Source organism: Colossoma macropomum, unplaced genomic scaffold (genome assembly GCF_904425465.1).
Source record: "Colossoma macropomum unplaced genomic scaffold, Colossoma_macropomum, whole genome shotgun sequence".
NCBI lineage: Eukaryota > Metazoa > Chordata > Actinopteri > Characiformes > Serrasalmidae > Colossoma > Colossoma macropomum.
Window position 1 is genome coordinate 10,254,896 of NW_023494788.1, and position 12,740 is coordinate 10,267,635.

Genomic DNA, 12,740 nt, shown 5'->3' on the forward strand with positions numbered 1-12,740 from the left:
CAGTAAGGTCATTTTAATTAATCTTTTTATTTAATATTGTAGCATTAAAAGGGATAAAGCTTTCCCACAAGTCGCGATGCTTTATTATTCAGCTCCAGCCCCGCCCTTCACAATAAGAGACATTAGCTGATTAAATACTAAAGAACGAACAACCTAAAAATAACAAGTAAACATTTCTTGAACACGCTACAATATAATCATTATATTTGTTGTATTTCAGTTCTACGAGTATTGTAATAATGCTCTTTTTCATCGTTAAGATCTGATTTAAAAGAAAAGGGTTTGTTATTTGAAATGCCCAATAGAAAAATGATCCAGTCAGGATTTATTTTCTCTGTGGTGTTTACACAAAGACAACAAATGGGTGGGGGCTTGGTATTTGTATGTCATTGTCATTTGTATGTCATGTTTTTTTTTTATTTATTTACTTTTTAAAAGTCCCCTGACTTCTTGCTCCTGGAAGCAGGGCAGAGAGAGGAGCTGCAGATGATGCGCTCTTCGGCCAAAACAAACAGACACTCTCGGGTCGAAGTTCAGTTCCACCGACAGTGGGAGAGACTAGCTTTTAGCTTTGCAGCAAATTTGGGCCTAAATTTGAAATTTCTGTTTATATTTGTGGCGTATTTTGATGCCTGTGAGAACAGCAGCCGGCTACTTTGGCAAACAACGCACGTTGGACTTCAGTCACAGCATGTAAGTAACAGACGTGACCGGTGTTTTGATTTGAGGTCTGGGGTTGAAGGATTATTACAAGTGCTCAAATGTTGTTCATGGAAGTGTGCAGTTCAAGTGGTCTTATCAAATCACATCCTTCTTAACTTTGTGTTGGACGTTGAACTTTCAAACTTTGCAAAGGATTCTGATTGGTTTAGTAGCTGAACTGGGAATAAAACAGTGATCTGTCCAAAGCAGAGTTGACTGTCTCCTCAGCTTTGCACACTGCTTGCTTGTCTTAAGCAAGTGGAGCATAAGAGCTTCTCTGAATGGTTGGACTGAAAGTTTGTCAGTTTGTGCCAGTAGCATGAAGACTGTGTATGTGTTGACTGATTTCGCATTGTTTTGTTCTTCCATCACTAAGATTACTTTGGAATGAAGATGCTGCCGAAACTGTCATCCAGTTTGTGGCGCTGTATTTCAACTTCATCTTCCTGCATGTCTGGCAAATATGGTAAACTTCACTGCACATAAATATTCTTCCCAAAAGATATATATATGTGTGTGTGTGTGTGTGTACACACGTTAGTTTGCCATCAACAATCACTTATCTGTGAACCAGCTGAACTGTAGGCTATAGGGATGTGCTATCTTCCACAGATAGGCTGTTTAAAGTTCACCCCACTGTGCACGAGGCTCTGGCTGAACACCGGCCTGTGGTGGCTCTGGAGAGTACCATCATCACACATGGCATGCCTTACCCTCACAACTTGAGGTAGAAAAGGCCAAGCACAACACAACTCTTCTCCTCCACTGATTTATTCTGCATATATACATATTGCTCAGCAAGTTTTCCTTTACACAGTCTCTACATATTTAACCTTTGTGTGGTGTTGATGTTGTTACTCAGTGGTCTGGTGGACCCACCGCATTATTTTTTTTAAATCAATACAGTACAGCCATAACAATTTGTAAAAATACCAGATGTGTAAAATATAACAAGAGGCCAGCGTAGGGTTCTCCTTTAGCAGCTGTAGCCAGTCAGCAGCCTGTCCATGTTGTCCACCCTCACACACACACACACACATATACAAACAGATGCGCACACACACACAAACACACTAACAGCAGGCCATGTAGGAGGAGAACAGAGTGAAGGACACAGCACCTCCACACTTTTATTCCCTGCGGGTTCACCTCAACACCACATGTGTAATATAAATGTGTGGGGGGTGAACAGTGTGAAGTCACTGAAAATGTGTTACTTTATATGCTCTTCACAGAAAATGAGCAAAGGCCAAGGAATCTGAGGTTGAAATAATAATAAATCACATCATTTTTTCTTTTGGTAAACATTGAAAATGGATCCCACAGACACCAACACCACAAAAGGGTTAATAGATTTTATATGTGAACAAGGTGCTCAGTCCACTTAAATGGATCTGGGAATGCCTGGATCTGGATCAGTCTGCAAACTGTGTTTCAGCACAAATTCAGCCCTGCCAGTTAGCATCATGCAAATTGCATACCTAAACGCCAAATCATTTGACTCAAACTGCATTAAGTATCTATTAGCCTTGATTTTGTTATTTCTAGCACTGTAAAATGGACAAACTCAGGCTAAATTCAAGCTTCATGATAGCTGTTACTAATGTTTTAGCAAAGCAATGTACTTCAGGCCATTTTAACAGATAACAATATGTCATACAGAGTCATGAACCACATAACTCAATGTGCTTTTATGCAAGTTTGATTTAGGCATGCTGTTTGTATATCTAATTGGTGGGTATAGACTTCCACTACATTAGCAACATTAGTCTCATAGCTCCAGTGAAAAGCTTAACAAGCAAATCTGGAGCAACAGATGTATTGATTGGTGGACGTGTGGGGAAATGAGGGAGTTGTGTGTATTTGATTTTCTGCTTTAAACTCTGTGGAATAAGTGGTCTGTTTTTAGCACAGCCAAAGAGGTGGAGGCCATCGTGAGGGCTGAGGGGGCAACTCCAGCTACTGTAGGAGTTTTGGAAGGCACTGTTCATGTAGGCTTATCTCCAGAGGAGCTGGACTTCCTGGCTCGCAGTAAAACGGCCCTTAAGGTGTCCAGGAGAGACTTGCCGTATGTTATCAGCAAGGTGAAAATTAATACATAGCTTTTCTGCTTATCGTAGATAGAGTGTGGATGTGAATGTGAGTAATATGTGACTGAATCAGTAGGGTTTGTCTGGAGGCACCACCGTCTCAGGCACAATGATCGCAGCCCACAGAGCAGGGATTCCTGTGTTTGTGACTGGAGGAATTGGTGGAGTGCACAGAGATGGAGAGAACTGTAAGTCACACTGATACTATTGTTTAAATATAACAGTAGATAGAAATAAATATACTTTAAGCATGTTCGTACTATCGTTCTATATATTATACCTGAAAAAATGGTAACTTTTCAAGAAAAGAAAAAATGTGATTAATGTTAAATATAATTTAATGAAACAAGATTTTATTCCAAGTAATTTGGGGTCATTTCTATCGATCCATTAAACCTGAAATAGTCTGACAATGTAAAGAACAGCTGGCTTTTTCAAATGATGGAATAAAAAAAATAGTTACAAGGTTTTGGTTATGACAGAAACAGTATATCATATGAGATCTTTTATAGGTAATGGTATTTTTAATGCTAAACGTATGCACAACCCACTGTATTCTGTATAAGCTAATAGGTAACAATGACTGTTGTTATTTTTAAAGATTAATAAATTAATGTTCCTCGCAGCTCTGGATGTTAGCACGGATCTGACCGAACTGGGCCGCACTCCCATCGCTGTGGTGTCCGCTGGTGTGAAGTCCATTCTGGACATTGGCCGCACCCTGGAGTTCTTGGTCAGTGATCAAGTGAAACTATTAACTAAGTGAAACTGACATCTATTGTCAGGCAAAATTCATATTATTATTGTAATAAATTGCACAGAAGTGATTTCAGTAATTCCATAATGATAAATATCAATGGTGACATCATCTCTTTAATGCTGTATTCTTAGGAAACTCAGGGGGTCTGTGTAGCCACTTATGGAAAGTCAAAGAGTTTCCCAGCCTTCTTCTCTACCCAGAGTGGATTCATATCTCCATACAATGTCCTCAACGCCGAAGAGGCAGCAAGCCTTATTGGTAAGTTTGAAAGAAAAATCCTCTTTCTTATAATTTCTGATTTGTTGTTATTGAATGCAAAGTGCAGTCTTTACTTAATGAATTCAGTGATGTAAACGACTGCCTAAAGTTTCTGTATCATTTACCGAACCAGTCTGGTATCACTGAATACCTGTTTTTTGGTGTCTTCACCTGCAGATTAAGACTAAGGCAACTTTTTTTTCTGTCCACAGCAAGCACTCTGTCTCTGGGCCTGCAGAGTGGAGTCCTGCTGGCCGTGCCCATACCAGAAGAGCATGCTGCTGCTGGACAGCAGATCGAGTGTGCTATACAGGTTGCAGTGGACGAGGCCAGGTAACCCAGCATCCTGGGGAAAACAAATGGTGGTTTCTCTCACTCTTAGGGCTTGTTTACGCATTGCATTAAATGTGTTTCATGTCGGTATCATATCTGGATATGGTTGCTGTTAGAACAATACCTTGTATCTCCAAAATGGTAATTTTTCAGACGAGAGAAAAACATTTTCACTGAAGCTAATGCAGCAGCTGTCTATTCTGTGCTATTTTGCAGCATTTCTATTGGTCCATTCATCATGAAAATCAGATACAATGTAAAAGGCAGCTTGCATTTTCAAATTATGACAAAAGATAAAAACCAAAAAAAACTTTTGTCCCAGCAGTGATGATATACGTTTGGCCAGATTAAATAAACGTTCATTCCCAATGTGGCCAGATAGGATGATTTTACTTTCCTCCGTAAAAGTGCGGCACATACATTGCTTATATTTTAATTCTGTTGACATTTTCTGCTTGTTATGAATTGGCTTGGACTATTTCATTGACCCAGGTGTGCAAGAAGACACTTGTGCCCAAACAAAATCTCCCGTCTTCTCCAGACTTGCAGCATTTCCTTTTTTATCTTCTTTTGCTTTAAGTCTGCTGCTAGTCAGCACTTAGCACATGCATTTCCACTTATGCCACTGTATGCAGGTATAAAAATGAAATTACCATCTCCAAATGTGGTTTGAGTGATCCAATTGTGTCCTGGGTGTGTTTACACCTGTTTTTTCATGCAGTCAAATGAAATTTGAACATGATCCTATCACTAAACATGCATGTTGATAAACAACCTCTTAAACCATATTCGCTACATTTAACAAGGGTGAATGGCAACATATTTAAAGGGGCCATATCATGGTGAACCAAATTCCCGTTACATTTTTGAAATAAAGGAGTTGAATGTAATATGTAAAAAATGTTTCAAAGTTTCAAAACATATCATTCACTTCCCAGTCCATACAGTCCGTATATAGAAACCAAGCTAAAAAAAAAAGCAGCCCATTTTGAACTTGTTGTTTGTGTGATGTCATGAGAACCAACTTACATGCACCTGTTCAGCCTACAGCAGTGCAGCCCCACCTATTCATACTGGTTCAAAAACCCTGGTACAAACCCTAAGTCTAGTAATGTAAAACTGATGTTTATTTATGAAATGTAGTCAAGACTGGGCTTTATGTACTTTCAAAGGTCTTTTAAGGTTAGGATTAGGCCTTAACATGGCCCAAGAAATCGGATGTCATGAGATTAATAGTCAGAGATAACAATAAATCGATATGACACAGAGCACATGCCCATGTCAAAATCATGTTCTGTATGTTCTCCACAGGCTTAAAGGAATCAGAGGAAGAGATGTGACCCCTTTCATCCTGCAGAGAGTCAGTGAGCTCACTGAGGGCCAGTCCCTCCAAGCCAGTATCCATCAAAGACTTTGCTAATCTGTCACATACAATTTTGATAATTATGTATCTCCATGTATTATTCTTTCTTAGACTGAGAACCTTTTTTAAAGGACCATTTCTGTGAGTGAGATGTGGAAGTGTGAAAGACATTTTTAAAGAACCTCCATGTAAAACAAAAGTTCCTCACCAAATAAATGTTTTTTCCTAGAATCATACACACATTAAAAAAGGTGCAACAAAGGGTTCTTTGAGCAATGCCACAGAAGAACCACTTTTGGTTCCCTAAAGAACCATGTTTCAAAAAGATTTGTAAGTGTGAAAAAACTTTTGAAGGTTAAAGAACCTTCACATATTGGAACGATTTAAGGGTTCTTTCTAAAGTTGTGTAAACTTTAAAAAGGTTCTTAAGACAAAAGTGGTTCTCTAGAGAATCATCCATTGAAAGGTTCTGTAAGGAACCAAAAGTGCTACCTCTAAAATGTTACAAAAAGAACCCTTTTTTGGCATCTTAATTTTTTTAATTGTACATAAACAATTTAAGAACCTTGTTTTGAGCATAAGTAAGATTTTCCTTAACTTGTCTCTCCCTTAGACATAGCTCTCATTCATAACAACGCAAAGGTGGGCAGTCAGATAGCTTGTGCCCTTTCAGAGCGCATGAAGAAATGTCAGAGCGGTCCCAGAGGAAGCAGTAAGACGCAGGAGGAGAAGAACCAGCCCTCAAAATCTAAACCTGTATGTAGGATCCAAAGCCAGTTCACACAAATGACACACAAAAATGGTGGGGTCTTATTACAAGTATAGTATAAAACATTTGCACAGATCGATTTGGTCTTAAAATGATCACGTGTGAAAATTCACCTGTATGTAAAGATTTATAACATGTAAATTTGATGTGAAAATGATCACTGAACATTTTTTTTTGTAAATCAGTCAAAGGCAAGTGCTGAGAACTTAAGAAGTTTATGAAAGTGACTTTAGGTGTTGCCTTCAGTGTGTCTAAAATCTGATTCCATTGTGTCTTCTACAGGTTGTCATTGGTGGTGTGAATGTTGACTTCATTGCTAAAGGAACAACACAGAAGTTACTGGTATGGTTATAGATGTTCATGGAAATTCCATGCTGAATGTGTCCATGGGACTTGGATTTTTTATTAAGTCATGAACTTCTGTACAAACTGCTGTGTTAAAATTAAATTCCCTACAGAAAACTGTTTGTATTTATTTCAGTTTGGGCAGACAAATCCAGGAAACGTGTGCCAGTCCTTTGGGGGAGTTGGTAGGAATATCGCAGGTAACTCATAAGTCTCTTTACAGTGCTGTTCAGAGTCCATCTATTTTGTGTAGTACAGAAAATCTTTATTCTTCTTTCTATTCCAATTCTGTGCTTATAAGACTGTCTGAGCAGGCTGGGCCACAAACCTCTCTTCATCTCAGCCATTGGAACAGATTCTCATAGTGATGCTGTGCTCAACTACTGTAAGCATATGGTAAGTAATGTGTGATGATGATGATGATGATGATGCTGGACAGGCCATGTCCATAAATAATTTGGGTGCATAGAGTCTCAAATTCCATCATTCAGTTCAGTGGGGGGTGGAGAGTGGTTTACATTTGGAAAAATGGTGTTTTGGCCAGAATACATGCATAATTTATTGAAATATTATTACAATTGATGGAGCGGCACAGTGGTGAAGTAGGTAGTGCTGTCACCTCACAGCAAGAAAATTGGACATGCTAAATTGCCCCTTGGGGTGAGTGTGTGTGAATGTGTATGTCTGTGTGTCTGCCCTGTGATGGACTGGCGGCCTGTCCAGGGTTTCCTGTCCTCTGTCTTTTACTGTGAAAAATTACATCACGATAGGCTTCTCTGTGCATTATGTGGTTATCGTGAGTACTCAAACAATGCTGACCTACTGCATGTTTCATTATAAAGAGAGCATAATCGGGCTGTTTAACTGGATTTAGTGCAGCACAGTAAGTGAGACTGTGGCACTGTTGGTCTGTTCATACTTATCAAACCTTGAAAATAAATGAAATATTGTGATGCATTGTTCACTGCTGCTCATTTAATCCAAATTTGTCTGTAGATAGATCTCAGTAAAACTGGTCTCTTGCCTGAAAACTGTGCAAAGATAAGCAATACTGAACTCTCTTCTGTGTTCATCAGAACACCAGTGCAGTCGCGAGGTTGCAGGGTCAGAGGACTGCCACCTACTGCGCTGTGATCACAGAGAGTGGAGAGCTGAGTCTCGGACTGGGGGACATGGACATCCACCAGCAAATCAAAGAGCAGTATGTGAGTGTCTTTTCTGCCATTGAGGGAAAGCCACAGTAATGCTTTTCACTGAAGTGTTGTTACCAACATGGCAGAAACTGACAGTACAAATTGTTTGCAACAGCTGCAGTTAGGAGTTTAAATGATGTTTCAGCCAAACATCAAATTTACACCTTACCCCAAATGTAGTCAACTGACCAAGACATGTTTGATTTCTGAAGGCTGCGTCTAATTCTGTACTAGCGCTACGAGGCCAAAGTAGCTATCTGGTCCTAATGGATGCTTATGTGCCTAAATTGCACACAGTGTGTCAAGTTGTTAAGTAATCTCAAACAGACCTGCTTATGTGGTTTCTGACCCTGTATGACAGTGGTCACCTACCCTCCTCCTGGAGAACTACCTTCCTAAAGAGTTTTGTTCCAACCTGCGTCGAACATGCTGTCTCCCTCCTAGTTAAACTAATCCTTCTGATCCATCCACTCAAGGACTTCTGAAGAAGTTCATTAGCTGGAACAGGTTTGGCACATTGTGGTTGGTTCTAGACTCCGCAGGAAGGTAGATCTCCAGGACCAGGGTTGGTGACCACTGCTGTACGAAATACTGTTAACTATAAAAACTGACTAAAGTGCGGCCCAAATTCAGACGTGAAGGTGGCTGCTTCTACTATTTTTATCTATGTGACAAACTTTTGACTTTTTACTTTTAAAGGAGGCATAAAAAATAGCTTACTGTATCTACCATCCAAGAAACTGTTAACGAAGCAACGTGTTTTGGCTGATTGACTACATTTGTGGTAAGAGGGAAATGGTGAAAACTGTATTTTCATACTACCACTTTTATGGCCAATTTGCCAGAGCCAGGGTCAATGTATGAGGGAGAAATAAGGCCTAAATGTAAATGCTGTGCAGGTTTCCCAGTATGAGGAGCAGCTGCGCTCAGCATCTCTTGTGGTTCTTGATGGGAACATTCCTGTTTCTACCATCGACTATGTCTGCAGCCTTGCCAAGAAACATTCAGTCCCAGGTACATCCACAGCTATTGAGAGACTGAATGCTCAGATCTTCAGCCCACGGCTGTGCGTCATCCACGGTGTGTGTGTGTTTGTGTGTGTGTGTTTGTTTCAGTGTGGTATGAGCCCACTGATGCCGATAAGGCCTGTAAGCCCTTCCTGTCAGACAGCTGGAAGGATCTCTCCTACACGTCCCCCAACCTGGCAGAATTGTGCACCATGAGCCGCACTCTTCACCTGCCTACTCCAGAAGGTAATCATAAATAACAATGTTTGATTTCCATAGCAACAAACAAACTACACAGGGGAAAAAAACATTGAATTAAAATGCACCAAAGTTTAGTAAAATGAAAAACAGTGTTGGTACAGCAAGGACCACAGATTTACTCCCCTCCACTAAACACAGGCCCATCATTCTGCTGTCGACTCACACAAAGCACCACAGACAAAGACAGTGCTCAAAAACATTAGCCAGTCTCAAATCATCTTATGAAAAGAGAGACGGGATCATGCACTCCAGCTAATACAGGAAATGAGTCATCGCTCGCTTTTGTGTGTGTTCCTGACTGTGAGTCAAGAGCAGCGCTGTGAATTACAGCAGTGCAAGCAGCAAACTCTTCATTATCAGTTTGCTCTGATCATTTGGGCCTGATAACTCTGTACCTCATGTGCCTTGATAAGCTTAGCACTTTTAAGAACACGCATTTCATTTTGTTATAATACTGTAGGTGTGAAAAACATTTTTAACAGAACATTACACAGAAGTCTCAATAACTAATTTGAATTTCAGATTATTCAGTATTTAGTGTGTTCACCCTGGCCTTTATTACAGCTTCCATTCTTTTCGCTTTCAGTTTTTCATATAATCTGCAGGGATATTTTTCCACACTGGTAAAGTTCAGTGTTAGAAGTTGGTTGCATTTTCTGTTTCTCATGATCCGAGTAATCCCAAATACATTCAGTGATGCTGAGGTTTGAACTCTGTCCACTACAGCTACAGCTACACATCCTTGCATGCTCATAGTGTTGAGTTGTCTTCTCACAGTAGAAGGATGGACAGAAACACCTGTGGATTTTTTTCAGATCTGAAGCAAGATTGGAGCTTGATTTTCTCCTCTCTCTCAAAGATGAAAGCTTTAAGTGCCGTTTATCTGATTGTGAAAGTTTTGGTGGTTTACCAGGTCTTGCGTGATTGTCCGGAGTCTCACTTTCTCTGTATCTTCTAATTATTTTCTGAACTCCGCTTTTGGAAACTCATGTTTTTCGCTTACTTTCTTACTTAAGTGGATTATTTTATATCTTCTCAGAAATCTCTCCTGAAAATGAATGACTTGCACATACTGGCCGTTCTCACTGGAAACTGAATGAACGAAAGTGTAGTATCTGACTTCTTTAGGGTACGGTATGCTTATTAGAGGGAGTAAGCCTGTGGTCTTTGTTGTACCTCCACAGTTCTACCAAACTCTCTTGAGGATGTGCTGAGCTGTGCAGCAGCTCTTACCCGCCCCCTGCTGGAGCACCTGTGTTGTGTGGTAGTGACACTGGGCGCGTTGGGGGTCTTGGTGTGTGGAGAGCATGAAGCTGGAACAGTCAGTCTGCGACCGCAAAAGCACAGACGGGTATGGAAGATTCCTTAAAGTATTTCACATTTGACTCATCATAAATTGTGTCTTTTTGATGCTTGAATCTAGAATTCAAGATAAGGGCATAATAATGTAGGATATAGATGGAACAGATAGAATATTGAACATTTTCTTTCCATATATCTATGGATATGTTTTATAGACAGAAAATGTGCTTATTTTGAAGGAATAACGGCAGTGGCAACAAAAGGACAACGCAAATGTACGTACATAAAAGTATAGAAATGTACAGAATTTAGAAGACTTGCAATAGACTTAAACAGCACTATCATTAAAAATATGCATGTTTGAAAGCAGGTGGATATTTACCTACATTCCCAGAAAAAAAAGGTAGGAAACTGTCCCTGGGGCAGTACCCCTCTTGTCACTGGGGTGAGACCCTCAAGGGTACATCTCAGTACCTTTAGTCAGGGAACATAATTGTACCATAATCCACTGAAGTTATATTTTCTAAGATGTACTGACTCCACACGCCCCGTCTCAACTCCAGACTTTTTATTTTATTGTTCTGTTTTAAAACATTAGGTTATGAAAAGGTACAAATATGTACTTTTCACCTGGAAAAACTTATTTAAGGTACCCAATTGCACCTTAAAACCACTGTTTTACTTTTGAAGGAACATTTACGTTGTTTGTACCTTGGTGAACGAAAAACGTACCTGCACAGCACCTTTATTTCTAACAGTGTATGGTGCAAATGAGGTAGTCTTAATGAGATTTTTAAAAATGTGCACATAAGTATTATACCTCCTTATGAACCTGAGATAATAGCAGAATAACAACACTAGTTTATATAACAACTGGGTATGTTATATTCAGTGCCAGGTGTGATATATACAGCACCTAAGTAAAAGCACTGCCTGTAAAGAGGAGGTATGCCTGCTGTGTTTTCTGTGAGTATGGGCACTGAGAAGAACATGCGCTGGTTATTCTTGTGTAGAAAGGAAGACTGTGTGCTGTGTACTATCCGGCACTGGCAGTTCGTTCTGAGGAGACGGTGAATGTGTCTGGAGCTGGAGACAGGTACGTCACTCCAAACCTCCTACTTTCACTCATCTGTTTACTCTCCCTTTTTTCCTGGTGCAGTAGCCTTGTTCGTCTCTGTCACCACCTCTCTCTTTTGCACACTCTATTATTCGTTTTTTCTCTATTGCCACTCAAACACAAAAACACTTTTGTTCATTCTTTTTCTTTCTCTCTCTCTCTCTCTCTCTCTCTCACTCGCACACTTTTTCTTTTTCTCTCTCCTTCTTGCTCTCTCTTGCACACTTTTTTCTTGTCTCTTTCTTTCACTCGTGCTCTTTCTCTCTCGCTCAGCCTTGCAGGTGGACTGATGGCAGGGATTCTGAAGGGGAAGGATATGGACAGCTGTGTGCACATGGGCCTCCTCGCTGCACGGCTCTCACTTTTCTCTCCTCACCCCATCGCCCCATCTCTGAGTGCTGACGCTGTCCAGCCTGAGAGGGCTCATTCTCAGCCATGGCCCAAGCCCACCTGCCTGTGGATAGACTCCTAATAGACTGAGCTGTTACAATAATTATATAAAAAAAGGATGGAGACAGAGTAGTACAGATATGAACTTTTGTATGTGATTACATTTTCAGCTAATCTACTATCTGCATTTTTTAACCTGTTGTTGACTTACAAACTTTAGTACATAATATCATTTCTGCGGTTTAAGCAAGAGTTGTTTTTCAAGTCTACGTCATGCATTATGTTACGTTTTACACAGTTGTACTTACAGTAATGAATTGCTCTTGGATTCAGCTGGCTGTTTAGCCAAGCAGGTCTGTGGCACCGGCTGACATGCTCCACTTACTGGTCACTCATCATTTTAATGCTACTGTAATAGCTGTTTTTTCCAGAAGACACATTGGGTCACACTTTGGAAACCTTCTCCACAGAGAATACTTTTAAGTAAATTAATTACATCCAATTAAAATTTTACAGTTTTAAATTTACAGCATTTTTTTAAATAATAGAGACCAACCTGGTCCTAGAATTACTTCTGCACTGCAAAATTTGATATTTCCCTACACTAACACAACCATTTTATTCTCATAAAGGGCTTTTGATAGCCAGAGTGCAGCAGGAATTCAAGGCCAGGGTTCGTAATCACGGAATTAACACATTTTCCAATAATTATGTAAAATAAAAATCTTTTCATACCAATTTTAATTGTTCTTTTTTTAATTATTTTGGATAATATTGTTTGCGTGGTGTTTTCCCTCACCTTCAGATAAATAAAATATAACAATTAAACCTGCTTGTTAAACCTTATCTA

At 39.8% G+C, this 12,740-nt stretch overlaps 1 protein-coding gene across 3 annotated transcripts; it reads left to right on the forward strand.

The window, feature by feature from the left end:
* The first annotated feature begins 495 nt into the window (after positions 1-495).
* On the forward strand, positions 496-12,718 carry zgc:136858 (uncharacterized protein LOC678543 homolog). 3 transcript variants are annotated; one of them, XM_036568334.1, is made up of 19 exons: positions 496-693; positions 1,079-1,168; positions 1,319-1,429; positions 2,612-2,786; positions 2,869-2,980; positions 3,419-3,525; positions 3,684-3,810; positions 4,023-4,143; positions 5,455-5,540; positions 6,120-6,262; positions 6,558-6,617; positions 6,757-6,820; positions 6,922-7,016; positions 7,697-7,825; positions 8,713-8,827; positions 8,929-9,066; positions 10,266-10,432; positions 11,397-11,479; positions 11,774-12,718. In XM_036568334.1, exons 1-19 carry the CDS (start codon positions 629-631, stop codon positions 11,970-11,972), a joined length of 2,187 nt encoding a protein of 728 aa, XP_036424227.1. In that variant the 5' UTR covers positions 496-628; the 3' UTR covers positions 11,973-12,718. The 3 variants fall into 3 exon arrangements, with proteins under 3 accessions (XP_036424227.1, XP_036424229.1, XP_036424228.1); XM_036568335.1 differs by having other exon boundaries at positions 526-693; positions 1,315-1,429; XM_036568336.1 differs by lacking the exons at positions 11,397-11,479; positions 11,774-12,718 and adding an exon at positions 10,623-10,876.
* The last annotated feature ends 22 nt before the right edge of the window (positions 12,719-12,740 follow it).